The sequence below is a fragment of the Cherax quadricarinatus genome, chromosome 3 (genome assembly GCF_038502225.1).
Source record: "Cherax quadricarinatus isolate ZL_2023a chromosome 3, ASM3850222v1, whole genome shotgun sequence".
Classification (NCBI taxonomy): domain Eukaryota; kingdom Metazoa; phylum Arthropoda; class Malacostraca; order Decapoda; family Parastacidae; genus Cherax; species Cherax quadricarinatus.
In genome coordinates this window covers 13,012,305-13,027,599 of record NC_091294.1, presented here as the reverse complement: position 1 = coordinate 13,027,599, position 15,295 = coordinate 13,012,305, and the positions used below count along the sequence as shown (strand labels likewise).

General features: G+C 39.8%; 1 protein-coding gene across 5 annotated transcripts in view; it reads right to left on the bottom strand.

Moving 5' to 3' along the window:
* Nucleotides 1–15,295, bottom strand: part of LOC128706599 (uncharacterized) — a 482,754-nt gene that overhangs the window by 359,729 nt on the left and 107,730 nt on the right. For all 5 annotated transcript variants that reach the window (XM_070090188.1, XM_070090200.1, XM_070090197.1 and 2 more), the window contains exon 7: nt 13,933–14,054. In XM_070090188.1, the coding sequence (XP_069946289.1) occupies nt 13,933–14,054 (122 nt within the window). The remainder of the gene's footprint in view (nt 1–13,932; nt 14,055–15,295) is intronic.

Genomic DNA, 15,295 nt, shown 5'->3' with positions numbered 1-15,295 from the left:
TAGAACAGAATTCTTCCTCCATAAGCCATGCATGTTGTAAGAGGCAACTAAAATGCTGGGAGCAAGGGGCTAGTAACCTTCTCCTGTATATATTACTAAATGTAAAAGGAGAAATTTTCGTTTTTCCTTTTGGGCCACCCCGCCTCGGTGGGATATGGCCGGTGTGTTGAAAGAAAGATGGGGTTGCAAAAGAAGTAAATGCTAGGATGTTGGGGAGAGGAGTGGATTTAAATTATGGGGAATCAAGTACAAAACAGGAGTTGACATAGTTACTTTTTGCTGATGATACTGTGCTTATGGGATATTCTAAAGAAAAGCTGCAAAGGTTAGTGGATGAGTTTGGGAGGGTGTGTAAAGGTAGGAAGTTGAAAGTGAACATAGATAAGAGTAAGGTGATGAAGTTATCAAATGATTTAGATAAAGAAAAAATGGATATCACATAGGAGAGAGGGAGTATGGAACAAGTGAATGTTTTCAGATATTTGGGAGTCGACTTGTCATCAGATGGGTTTACAAAGCAGGAGGTTAACCATAGAATTGTTGAGGGAAAAAAGGTGAGTGGTGTGTTTAGGTATCTGTGGAGACAAAAAACATTATCTATGGAGGCAAAGAAGGGAATGTATGAAAGTATAGTGGTACCAACACTCTTACAGGGGTGTGAAGCTTGGGCTGTAAATGCTGCATCAAGGAGGTGGCTGGAGGCAGTGGAGATGTCTTGTCTAAGGGCAATGTGTGATGTAAATATTATGCAGAGAATTCAGAGTGTGGAAATTAGGTGGTGTGGAGTTACTAAAAGTATTAGTTAGAGAGCTGAAGAGGGGTTGTTGAGGTGGTTTGCTCACTTAGAGAGAATGGATCAAAGTAGAATGACTTGGAGAGCATATAAATCTATAGGGGAAAGGAGTGGTAGGGGTCGTCCTCGAAAAAGTTGGAGGGAGGCGGTAAAAGAGGTTTCGTGGGTGAGGGGCTTGGACTTCCAGCGTGTGCGAGTGTGTTAGATATAAGTAAATGGAGATGAATGGATTTTGGGACTTGACGAGCTGTTGGAGTGCGAGCAGGGTAATATTTAGCGGGACTGGAGTCCTGGAAATGGGAAGCGCAATGCCTGCACTTTAAAGGAGGGGTCTGGGATATTGACAGTTTGGAGGGACTTCTAAACTGTTGTATCTGAGTGCCTCTGCAAAGACAGTGATTATGTATGAGTCAGGTGAAAGTGTTGAATGATGATGACAGGATTTTCTTATTGGGTCGCCCTGCCTCAATGGGAGACGGCCAACTTGGTGGGGGGGGGGGGGTGGGGAAGGTGCCCTTCTTTAACCCTTTCAGGGTCGACACGCCCTCTCCTAAACTTGGTCTCAGGGTCAGAAATTTTTCGGAAAAAAAAAAAAAATGCTTATGAAATGATAGAGAATCTTTTCCCGATCATATGATACCAAAGTATGAAATTCGATGGAAAACTTACGGAATTATGCTCTCGATAAGTTAGTGGTCTCGACGATGTTTACGCATCAGCGATTTCGCCCACTTTGATACCTATTATCAGTCAATTCCAATGTACCAGTCGACAAAAATCATACCTATTTCACTAGAACTCCATTTTGTCTATCGAATGAGTACAAGAAACCACCCATTTACCGACTTCAACCAACCAATAACGTGGTCAGAAATTGGCAATTTGGCCAATTTCACACAAATTTCAAAAGATTTTCAGTTTCCAAATAGGGTCCAGAATAAACAAGACAAGACATTCCTGGCACTAAAATAACATTTCCTCCGTGCATTATTCACATCCCCAGGCCTCTGTTACATTTCTTTTGCTTTCCACTTTGAATTTTTATTCTCACAAAAAATAGAAGATTTATGTTATGCAGGTTACTGTATTCGTATAGAAATGGTGTAGAAATGGTATAAATAATATCAGCGCACTTGTGAAAGAATATTAGACTCACCAGTTGATGTGTATTGGATGCGTGGCATGATTTGTTTACGTGGAGTTTACCTGGAGAGAGTTCCGGGGGTCAACGCCCCCGCGGCCCGGTCTGTGACCAGGCCTCCTTAGGTCAGTGTCCCAGGATGCGACCCACACCAGTCGACTAACACCCAGGTACCCATTTTACTGATGGGGAACATAGACAACAGGTGGAAAGATACACGTCCAATGTTTCTGCTCTGGCTGGGAATCGAACCCAGGCCCTCACCGTGTGAAGCGAGAGCGTTAACCACCAGGCCACCAGAGCCTTTGAACTTTGGCAAAAATCAAACATTTCTGCTACTTTGAGCTCAATTTCAAGGTACTTTTCATTATGAAACCAATCAAAATCATCTCAAGTTCTGTAATATGTCTTCTATTCTATAAAATGAGACCAGGAAAACTAGAATACAACCATAAATAGTATACGAAAATACACTGCAAAGTCGCTGTTTTAAACCAAAAACACGGTTGGAGTTTTTTTTTCTCATTATGCACTGTGTGGTGCAGGATTTTTTTTATACTGTGCACAACTTGTCTACCCAGCAGGACGCCAGTGTATCATCAACCCCCCTCACCGCCGCCACCCAAGGAACAACAACAACAACAACAAACATGGCTGACTCCCCCTCCAACTCCACTCCCTTCAAAGGATTCACCCATGATAACTCAGGTATGATTATTCCTGACAATATCAAGGACTACATCGTTGCTCTAGAAAATGAAATCAAAGATATCAAAGCAACACTCGAGCGACGAGAATCCAAGATAACCAACCTCGAGAATAAGATCCAAAACCTTGAAGAGAAGATTACATCGGGAAGTGTTGACACAGAAAATACTCTAAAAGCAGCTATAGCCAGTCACACTGAGCAAATAACAACAATAAATATGAAGGTTGAAGAAGCAATCAAGGACTGGAATCAGAACATGCACACTCGACTAAATGAATACCTTGATTTCCAAGACGACAAAACTGAACAAGATAAGTTGTCTGATGCAGTAATAATAAACAGTCCACACATTCCTAGTGACATAACACAAGCACAGTGCAAAGAAACTGCTATCAGGATAATACAGAACCACGTACAAGTCATCGTGCATAACAATGAAATCAAAGAAACACGTTTGCTAGGAAAACCAGGAAGTAAACACAGTATAATGATCCGACTTCATTCATACGATAAAAGAAAGGACTTAATTAAATCAGCAATTACAATGAAAAATGGAGTGTACATAAATGAGTGTCTAACAAAAAAACGTCAAAACCTTCTGTTCAGGCTGAGAAAACTTAAACAGGAAAACAAAATACATCAGTGTTCCACGCGAGATGGGAAAATACTAGTAAGGAAAACATCAACAGGACAACAATATACTATCTCAAATGAACACGATTTCTCTACCTTCCTTAGAAAAGCTGACATTTCTGTAACAGATTAGATAAGTGCCCTTAATACATATATACGTGTGGTGCATATAGTGTACGTTACTATTATATTGTACATTATTATTTTTATTATTTTTCATCACTAGCTAATGAAATACCTCCAATACTCTATACTTCTTTCTTACTGCTATTAATTGCTCATAATTTTAAATTACAAGTCAAATCTTACTCCAAATTAATAATATTCATTATTCTTACCTGTCCATTTAATTTTGTTTATCACTACTTGTTTTTTTAGTCACTTTTCATTGTGTATGCAATTAGTGTATATTCCAATTACTTTTTTGCAAGTACCAAAACTATCTTTTGCTAGCTAGTACCAACTACCTCATTTTTTTTTACATTTATTGTGCAATAAACTGCTCAATTTATTTAATATTACAAATCAGATCTTACTCCTAAACCAATATTATTTCATAGTGACCACCTGTCCATTTAACTTTGTTTACCATTACTTAAATTTAGTCCCTTATATATTTTCTCCTTTATTTTAGCTTTATATAACTACCCTAGTTTATACATTCACAATTGTTAAAATAATCAAGGTGCTATTCTCAGGTGCTAAAGTAGAATAAGTTCACAATTTTGCCATTATATTCCAAAGCTCATTTATTTGATTACCACTTTATTGTTCACCACAACTTACATTAGTCCCTTTTATATTATTATTTTATACTATAATTCTAACTTTAAAGAATTACCTTTATAGTACTACCTACTATCATATTCCCAAGCTCATTATTTTACATTTGTTAAATAATTCAGGTGCTATTTTTTTAGCTTAAGACTATTTACTTTGTTTTATACTTAATTCTAACTATAGATTCACTACAAATCTTATGATTACAAGCATTGATCCTGATACCAACCTCTTATTTAATGACTTAAATGAATCAAACAGTTACTGTAATTACTACACTGCAGAACAATCAAAGGCACTTCTCAGTGCCAACAACAACATAACTATCTTTAACTACAATATCAGATCTTTAAGCAAGCATTACGATGACCTCATAGCATTACTAAACTACTTACATGCCAATATGTCCATCATTACACTAACTGAAACCTGGCTAAAGCCTGATACTACAGATGTCTATGCCATTCCTGGTTACACAGCCATACACAACTGTAGGCCAGACCAACAAGGGGGTGGCACAGCCATATACTACTCGGACCAACTAGAATGTATCACTAATACTTGCACAAGGGATGAACATGGGGAATATATAATAGCCAAATTCAAATCCAAATACCTACAAAAACCTCTCACATTGATAAACATTTACAGAGTTCCACAGTCAAACATTAGCCAATTTAGTCAAAACCTAGGAAGTATGATAACTGATGCACGCATGAACAAAGATCACTTACTACTCTCAGGTGACTTCAATATAAATCTCCTGCAAGACCAGGACCCACACGTTACTGAATTCACAAACACAATGAGAAACTGTATGTTGCTACCAACAGTAACAAAACCTACAAGAGTTACAGAGACTAGTGTTTCCCTACTTGACCACATCTGGACCAACACCATATCCCCTTTAAAATCAGGCATAATTACAGATAATACCACAGACCACTACCCTACTTTTCTCATAACAACTCTTGGTAAATTACCCCAAGACACTACTAAAGTCACCTTCAGACTTCACAATGAGGCAGCCATTAATAACTTCACAACAGCAGTAGCAAACATTGACTGGCACACTGAGCTAGAAATCTATACAGATATTGACGAATGTATTAATAATTTTCTAAAAAAGACCCAATACCTCTATAACAAGCACTGCCCTAAAAAAACTAAACAGATGACAGCTAAGAGACTGAACAGTCCCTGGTTAACACCCAGCATTCTCAAATCCATAAATACAAAACACCAATATGAAAAACAGTACAGAATGGGTCACATAACCAGAGACCAAACAAAACGTTACTCGTCAATCCTAACCAGCCTGATAAGAAGGGCAAAAAAATTGTATTATGAGAACAGATTATCCAACTTACGAGGTGATATAAAAAAGACCTGGAAAACCCTATCAGAAATTCTAGGAACAAAAAAGATATCACGAAATAGCGAAATAAAATTAGCAAAATCAGATGAACCCCAACTCCCACCAACAGAAATAGCAAACAGACTCAATGACTTCTTCTCCACTATAGGACAAAACCTTGCCAATAAAATCCCAAGCTCAGATACCCCACCAAATGACTACCTCACTGGCAACTACCCGAACACACTGTTCCTAGCTCCGACTAACCCATACGAAGTCTCCCTTATTATCAACACGCTAAAAAACAAGGCAGGAGATTTAAATACCTTACCACCCTTTATATACAAAAAAGTGTCACAAGTGCTATCACCAATCATTGCAACACTCTTTAACAAATCCATTGAATCCTCCACCTTCCCTACAGTACTCAAAATAGCAAGGGTCACCCCGATCCACAAAGGAGGAGACCAAACAGAGTTGAATAACTATAGGCCAATATCCAACTTACACCCTCTCTCAAAAATCTTCGAAAAATTAATTCATAAACGAATCTACTCCTACCTTATCTCCCAAAACATACTCAACCCCTGCCAATTTGGATTCAGGCCAAATAAAAATACTAATGATGCTATTATACACATGCTAGAACATATATACACTGCAATAGAGAAAAAAGAAGTCCCACTGGGGATCTTCATTGACTTACGTAAAGCTTTTGATACAGTTAACCATGACTTGCTCCACGTAAAATTGTCACACTATGGTATAAGAGGGCACTCCCTCAACTACCTCAAGTCATACCTCAGCAACAGAAGCCAATATGTGTATGCAAATGGGGCAAACTCTTCTGCACAACCAATTACAGTTGGTGTCCCACAGGGAAGTGTCCTTGGCCCTCTTCTCTTTCTCCTATACATAAATGACCTACCAAATGCTTCGCAATTACTCAAACCCACACTATTTGCAGATGACACTACATACGTCTTCTCCCACCCGAGCCCAGTCACGCTAGCCAATACTGTAAATACCGAATTACAGAAAATATCTACCTGGATGAGGACTAACAAACTTACACTAAACATTGACAAAACCTACTTCATGCAGTTTGGTAACAGAGCTACAGATGTCCCTCTTAACATAATGATAAACGGATCACCTATCACAAAGCTAACAGAGGGAAAATTCTTAGGAATCCACCTTGATAATAGACTCAAATTTCATACACATATACAACAAATTTCTAAGAAAATTTCCAAGACTGTAGGCATACTATCGAAGATACGGTACTATGCTCCACAGTCAGCCCTCCTGGCCCTATATCACTCTCTTATTTACCCCTATCTCACCTATGGAATTTGTGCATGGGGCTCAACAACAAGTAACCATCTCAGACCACTAATTACCCAACAAAAGGCTGCAGTTAGAATGATAACAAATTCTCACTATAGGCAGCACACTCCACCAATATTCAATACACTAAACCTATTCACCATACAAAACATTCATACTTATTACTGCACCTATTACATACATAGAACACTTAACTCTGATATTAACCCTCCCCTCAAACATCTCCTTGCCAACCTCAACAGAACACATGACCATAACACAAGGCACAGATCACTCTTTGATGTTCCTCGTGTCCATCTCACACTATGCAAAAACTCAATGCACATAAAAGGCCCTAAAATCTGGAACTCATTACCTGTAAATATAAAAGAAACACTACCTGTTTATAAATTCAAGTCTCTTCTCAAAGATCACTTACTCACCCAAAACCAAATAAATACTGAATAACTGAACCTTATAAATTGTATATCTTAAATGTTTCTCACAATTATATCACATAAATGTTAAACCTAAAACCCAATCTAACTTTATTATTTTTTTAAATACACTACCTAACAGAATACTCCATTCCACTGAATGTACAACAATGCATACAACCATATGACCTGTCTTTGTAATACTCACTTGTGCTTTATAGTAATCTGTTTACATTAAAGTTTTATCACTGATGTCATCATTGCTTAGTTCATCTTAAGTTAATTTTAAGCCAGCCCGTAATGCTATGCATAGTATAAGTGGCTTTGGCATGCTGCTCTTATCTGTATTTTTTGTACCTCTGTATGTGTGCACAAATTTTTACATAAATAAATAAATAAATAAATAAATAGACCCATTCTTTCACATGCAGGCCTACCAGCTTTCTCTCGCTAGATTTGAAGGTGCTAGAATTTATGCGTACTAGTATGGCACCAACCCTGGCGTGCAAACCGGGTCATATATATTTCAGTCATATATATACATCTTACAAGCCAGTGTTTATGGTGTATTTATACTCCACACACCATTCACAGTCAGTGTGCCATTGTTTATCGGTGAGTGAGCATGATCCCACGCGTTCCTACGACATTTCGTAATATTCCATTCGTTTTAGTGCTTGCAACTGCTAAATAATCCACCATGGGCCCAAAGAAAGCTAGTACCAGCCCTTTAGTAAAGAAGGTGACAAACACGATAGAATTAAAGAAAAAGATTGTAGAAAAATACGAAAGTGGTGGGGTTGTGATAGTGGTAGAGGGTGGTAGGTGGTGGTAGTGGTTGTGATGGTGGTAGAGGGTGGTAGTGATGGTGGTAGAGGATAGTAGTCCTTGTGATGGTGGTAGAGGGTGGTAGTGGCTGTGATGATAGTTGGGGGTGGTAGTGATGGTGGTAGAGGGTGGTAGTGATTGTGATGGTGGTAATCATGGTGAGAGAGGGTAGTAGTGGTTATGATGGTGGTAAAGAGTGGTAGTGATGGTGGTAGAGGGTGGTAGTGATGGTGGTAGAGGATGGGAGTAATGGAGATTTGTGCAATGTGGAGTACGATGGAAAGATTTGTAGAGGGACATCACCCTAACAAAGCTGTTGCAAGCTGTGTTGGCAACATGTACAATGACAATGTCTTGTCCCATTTTAGGGAAATTTTAATGAGATGCCAGAAACAGAGCTCTCTGGCCAGATATTTAGTGCTACAGGTGTGCAGTGACTCTCAAGCTGGTCTAGTGGCATTAAAAAACAAAGAAGAGAAGTAACCCCAGAAAAGGACTTGATACCTAAAGTCTTTATGGAAGGGAATTCCCCTTCCAAACAGTAATTTCTCCATCCTCTCCCCTCCTCCCGTCTTCCAAATACAGTGGTCCCCCGCTTTTCGTAGTTCCCGGCAATCAAAAAATTCGCCAATCATAGGGGTATTTTCGTATAAACATGGATTCGCTTTTCATAGGTTGACTCGCAAGTCATAGTTCGTCCGGGACGCGTACGCACTGCGTGAGCCAGGGCGGCAGCCAGTCTGGCATTGTTTACCAGTGAGCGAAGGTCCCCTCACGTGCTCCAGCGAAATATTTCATAATATTCCATTTATTTTAGTGCTTGCAAGTACTAAATAAGCTACCATGGCTCCAAAGAAAGCTCCTAGTGCCAAGCCTGTGGTAAAGAAGGTAAGAAATACGATTGAATTTAAGAAAACCATCATTGAACAATATGAAAGCGGTACAAGTGTGGCCGAACTGTCCAGGATGTATAAGAAACCCTACACAACCTTATGTTCCATAGTGGCCAAGAAAAATGAAATAAAGGATGCTGTTGTTGCAAAGGGAGTAACTATGCTGACAAAAATGAGATCACCAGTACTGGAAGAGGTTGAGAAGTTATTATTGGTGTGGATAAATGAGAAACAATTAGCAGGAGATACTCTTATGACTTCATTTATTTGTGGAAAGGCTAGGCAGTTGCATGAAGATTTGGTAAAGAAATTGCCTGCAACTAGTGATGATGTGAGTGAATTTAAGGCCAGCAAAGGCTGGTTTGAGAGATTTAAAAACTGTACTGGCATACAGTGTGGTAAGGCATGGTGAGGCTGCCAGTTCGGACCACAAGGCGGCTGAAAAATATGTGCATGAATTCCAGGAGTACATAAACAGTGAAGGACTGAAACCTGAACAAGTGTTCAATTGTGATGAAACAGGCCTCTTTTGGAAGAAAATGCCAAAGAGGACCTTCATTACACAAGAGGAAAAAGCAATGCCAGGACACAAGCCTATGAAAGACAGGCTAACGCTAATGTTCTGTGCTAATGCTAGTGGGGATTTCAAAGTGAAGCCATTACTAGTGTACCATTCTGAAAATCCCAGAGTGTTCAGGAGAAACAATGATGTGAAGAGTAAATTTTGTGTGTTTTGGAAATAGTAAGGCATGGGTCACAAGGGAAATTTTCGTCGAGTGGTTCAATGAAGTGTTTGACCCTAGTGTGAAGGAGTATCTCCTGGAAAAGAAATTAGATCTCAAGTGCATGCTAGTAATGGACAATGCACCTGCTCATCCTCCAAATTTGGATGACCTAATTTTCGAGGAGTTTGGGTTCATCACAGTAAAGTTCTTGCCCCCGAATACCACTCCTCTCCTCCAACCCGTGGACCAGCAGGTTATTGCAAACTTTAAAAAACTCTACACAAAAGCAATGTTTCACAGGTGCTTGACTGTGACCACAGACACTCACTTGACCCTAAGGGAATTTTGGAGAGAACACTTCAGCATCCTCCACTGCATAACCCTTATAGGTATGGCTTGGGAGGGAGTGACTACCAGGACTTTGAACTCTGCCTGGAGAAAATTGTGGCCAGATTGTGTCGACAAGAGGGATTTTGAAGGATTTGGGACTGACCCTAATGAGCCTATGTCTGTTTGAAAATCAATTGTGGCACTGGGGAGTTCCATGGGGATGGATGTGAGTTTGGAGGATGTGGAAGAATTGGTGGAAGACCACAATGAAGAGCTCACCACTGAGGAGCTGCAAGAGCTTTAGTAGGAAGAGCAACACATCGCAGCTCAGAATCTTGCTGCAGAGGAGGAGGAAGAGAGATGGAAGAAGTTGCCTTCTTCAGAAATTAAAGAGATTTTTACTATGTAGGGTAAGATGGAAAGCTTTATGGAGAAACATCACCCTAACAAGGTTCTTGCAAGCTAGGTTGGCAACATGTACAGTGACAAAGTCTTGGGCCACTTTAGGGAAGTGTTAAAGAGACGCCAGAAACAGAGCTCTCTCCACAGTTATTTTGTGAGACAGGACTCCAGTGACTCTCAAGGTGGTCCTAGTGGCATTAAGAAACAGAGAAGAGAAGCAACCCCAGAAAAGCAAATGGTACCCGAGGTGTTGATGGAAGGGGATTCCCTTTCCAAACTATAAACAATCCACTCTCTCTCCTCCTCCAGTCTCCCATACACTAAGAAGAATCTCCAATAAATAACAAAAAGGCACAATACCGTGACTGGAACGATACACAAATAACCAGCACATAAAAGACTACCTCTACCTCTTCCTGCCTATATATAGCCGTTCTGCTCCTCCTCTGTTAGTGTGACTTTGTCAATGGTCCAAGTCGGACCGAAACGTCGTCGTAAGCTTCTGTCTTTTATGTGCGGGTTATTTGTGAATCTCCAATAAAGGTAGGTGTTATGCTGTTAATGTTTCATTCATCATTTCCCATTGTATTGTTTATGTACATGTATATTTCAAGTTAAAAATTTTTTTGTTTTAATACTTCTGGGTGTCAGGAACGGATTAATTGTATTTACATTATTTCTTATGGGGAAAATTGAGTCGTAAATCGTAAATTTCGTTTATAGTAACGGCTCCAGGAACGGATTAATTACGAACAACGAGGGACCACTGTACTAAGAATAATTCGCCATTAGTCACACTTTCTAGAATGGATTAATTATGAAAAAATAGTGTCCACTGTATTTATGGTTGCATTCTTGTTTTCTTGGTCTCATTTAATAGAATGGAAGATTTTTTTATTATTATTATTATTATCACACTGGCCGATTCCCACCAAGGCAGGGTGGCCCGAAAAAGAAAAACTTTCACCATCATTCACTCCATCACTGTCTTGCCAGAAGGGTGCTTTACACTACAGTTTTTAAACTGTAACATTAACACCCCTCCTTCAGAGTGCAGGCACTGTACTTCCCATCTCCAGGACTCAAGTCCGGTATGCCGGTTTCCCTGAACCCCTTCATAAATGTTACTTTGCTCACACTCCAACAGCACGTCAAGTATTAAAAACCATTTGTCTCCATTCACTCCTATCAAACACGCTCACGCATACCTGCTGGAAGTCCAAGCCCCTCGCACACAAAACCTCCTTTACCCCCTCTCTCCAACCTTTCCTAGGTCGACCCCTACCCCGCCTTCCTTCCACTACAGACTGATACACTCTTGAAGTCATTCTGTTTCGCCCCATTCTCTCTACATGTTCGAACCACCTCAACAACCCTTCCTCAGCCCTCTGGACAACAGTTTTGGTAATCCCGCACCTCCTCCTAACTTTCAAACTACGAATTCTCTGCATTATATTCACACCACACATTGCCCTCAGACGTGACATCTCCACTGCCTCCAGCCTTCTCCTCGCTGCAACATTCATCACCCACGCTTCACACCCATATAAGAGCGTTGGTAAAACTATACTCTCATACATTCCCCTCTTTGCCTCCAAGGACAAAGTTCTTTGTCTCCACAGACTCCTAAGTGCACCACTCACTCTTTTCCCCTCATCAATTCTATGATTCACCTCATCTTTCATAGACCCATCCGCTGACACGTCCACTCCTAAATATCTGAATACATTCACCTCCTCCATACTCTCTCCCTCCAATCTGATATTCAATCTTTCATCACCTAATATTTTTGTTATCCTCATAACCTTACTCTTTCCTGTATTCACCCTACCAAATTCATCCACCAATCTCTGCAACTTCTCTTCAGAATCTCCCAAGAGCACAGTGTCATCAGCAAAGAGCAGCTGTGACAACTCCCACTTTGTGTGTGATTCTTTATCTTTTAACTCCACGCCTCTTGCCAAGACCCTCGCATTTACTTCTCTTACAACCCCATCTATAAATATATTAAACAACCACGGTGACATCACACATCCTTGTCTAAGGCCTACTTTTACTGGGAAATAATTTCCCTCTTTCCTACATACTCTAACTTGAGCCTCACTATCCTCGTAAAAACTCTTCACTGCTTTCAGTAACCTACCTCCTACACCATACACTTGCAACATCTGCCACATTGCCCCCCTATCCACCCTGTCATACGCCTTTTCCAAATCCATAAATGCCACAAAGACCTCTTTAGCCTTATCTAAATACTGTTCACTTATATGTTTCACTGTAAACACCTGGTCCACACACCCCCTACCTTTCCTAAAGCCTCCTTGTTCATCTGCTATCCTATTCTCAGTCTTAGTCTTAATTCTTTCAATAATAACTCTACCATATACTTTACCAGGTATACTCAGCAGACTTATCCCCCTATAATTTTTGCACTCTCTTTTATCCCCTTTGCCTTTATACAAAGGAACTATGCATGCTCTCTGCCAATCCCTAGGTACCTTACCCTCTTCCATACATTTATTAAATAATTGCACCAACCACTCCAAAACTATATCCCCACCTGCTTTTAACATTTCTATCTTTATCCCATCAATCCCGGCTGCCTTACCCCCTTTCATTTTACCTACTGCCTCACGAACTTCCCCCACACTCACAACTGGCTCTTCCTCACTCCTACAAGATGGAAGATATATTACAGAAATAGAGATTATTCTGATTGGTTTCATGATGAAAAGGACCTTGAAATTGAGCTCAAAGTAGCAGAAATGTTCAACTTTTGCAGATGTTCAAGAGTAAACAAATGACGTCATCGTCCACTAAGTGTCAAATTAGCCATTCTAATACGCAGTCACAAATGTGTTGACATTATTTATCCAATTATTACAATAATGCAGTAGTCTGCATAACAGTAAATCTTCTATTTTTTGTGTGAATAAAAATTCAAAATAGAAAGCAAGAGTGCATAATATAAGAGGGGCTTGGAGGCATGACTGATGAACAGAGAAAATGTTATTTTAGTGCCAGGAATGTCTGCATTGTTCACTCTGGACCCTATTTTCAAACTGGCATCTTTTTTATTTTGCGTGAAATTGGCCAAACTGCCAATTTCTGACCACTTTATTGGGTAGCTGAAATTGGTAAATGGGCAGTTTTTTGTACTCAATCCATAGAACAAATGGAGTTCTAAAGAAATAGCTTTGAGTCTGGTCAACTGGAACAATAGAACTGGCCGAAAACAGGACTCAAAGTGGGCAAAATTGTTGACGCGTAAACATTGCCGAGATCGCTAACTTCGCTACAGCATAATTCCATAAGTTTTCTATCAAATTTTGTACTTTTGGTGTCATTAACATTGGGAAAAGATTCTCTATCATTTCAAAAGAAATTTTTTTTTTTTTTTCAAAAATTTTGCGACATGGAGAGAGACATGGGGTCACAACAGTCAAAAGGTAAAAGTGTTGTAGGAGTCAGTTCCTTAGTTCATGATCATATCTGCACTTTGAGGAAAGAGCACAAATGGAAAGAGAAATACCAACTTACGTAAGATTAGCCAAGAAGACTGAAATTATCATTACCTGTGACAGGGCTGCACCAAGAGTCTGGTGTGCTTGCAGTGTTGTGTTGGAGGGAGACTTGAAGCTGGCCCCTTCCACTGTGCCCACTGATTCCCATGAAGCCTTGGGTACACTACTTCCCCCTGTAAATTAATTCTATATTATTTAACATCCATCAATGTACATGCACTTTCTAATAGTGCAGGGTTTCTGACAAAAGTTCACTCTATAACTACAACATATTTTCCCCTAAAAATCAGTCCATACAGTGTGCTGTCAAATATAGTATACTATTTTTCTCCTGCAACACAGCTTGTAGATGATTAATTGAAGTTTGTTGCATCTCATTCATATAATAAAGGTTAGAATAGAATATGGTTCATTACTTTTAACATTGTTATTCTTATTTATTCATTACACTGGCCAACATAAAAAATGCTTTGAAAATAAAACCAGACACTTATGCAACATATGATAATCTTTATTTAAGAAATTTTTCACCACACAGTGGTTTCATCAGTCCAATACAAATCAGAAGGCTGTAAGGAGAGGAGGAGTTTGAGGTAATCAGTCCCTCAGCCTGGAGTTGATGTGTTCAGTCCATCAATCTTGTAGAAAGTACAGCACAGGGCCGTAAAAGTGGCTTATATACTGTAGTCAGGTGAGGCGAAGCAGGAGGAGGCGGGGTCATAGTGATACCATCCATTAGTCGAAGTAGGTCTTCGTCCAAAGGTTGGACAAGACTGAAGAATTTTTTGTATCAAGATCCCATGATGTTGCAGTGTCTGACAGATGTGATAAATGGTTTAAAACTGACAAGTTGAAGATTGAGACATTTATGCAACATATGGGAATCTTTATTGAAGAAACGTTTTGCCACACAGTGGCTTCATCAGTCCAATACAAATCAGAAGGGTGTACTTTCTACAAGATTGATGGACTGAACACATTGACTCCAGGCTGAGGGACTGATTACCTCAAACTCCTCCTCTCCTTACACCCTTCTGATTTGTATTGGACTGATGAAGCCACTTTGTGGCAAAACGTTTCCTCATTAAAGATACACAAGTGTTGCACATGTGTCTAATTTATCAACTTATCGGTTCTCTGAACCATTCATCTACATTCCTGTCTGACACAGCAACATCTTGTGATCTTAATACAGGGAATTCTTCACTTGCCTAACCCTTGGGCATGACCTACTTCCACATTGGTCAAATGTGACACCACCTACGACTGCTGCACCTCTCCTGCCTACGGTATATAAGCTACTTCTTCACAGATATGGTGTATTCTTTTCAAGACTGATGGACTGACCACTTCGACTCAAGGCTGAAGGGCTGATTACCTCAAACTCCTCCTGTTCTTCACCATTCTCTTTTGT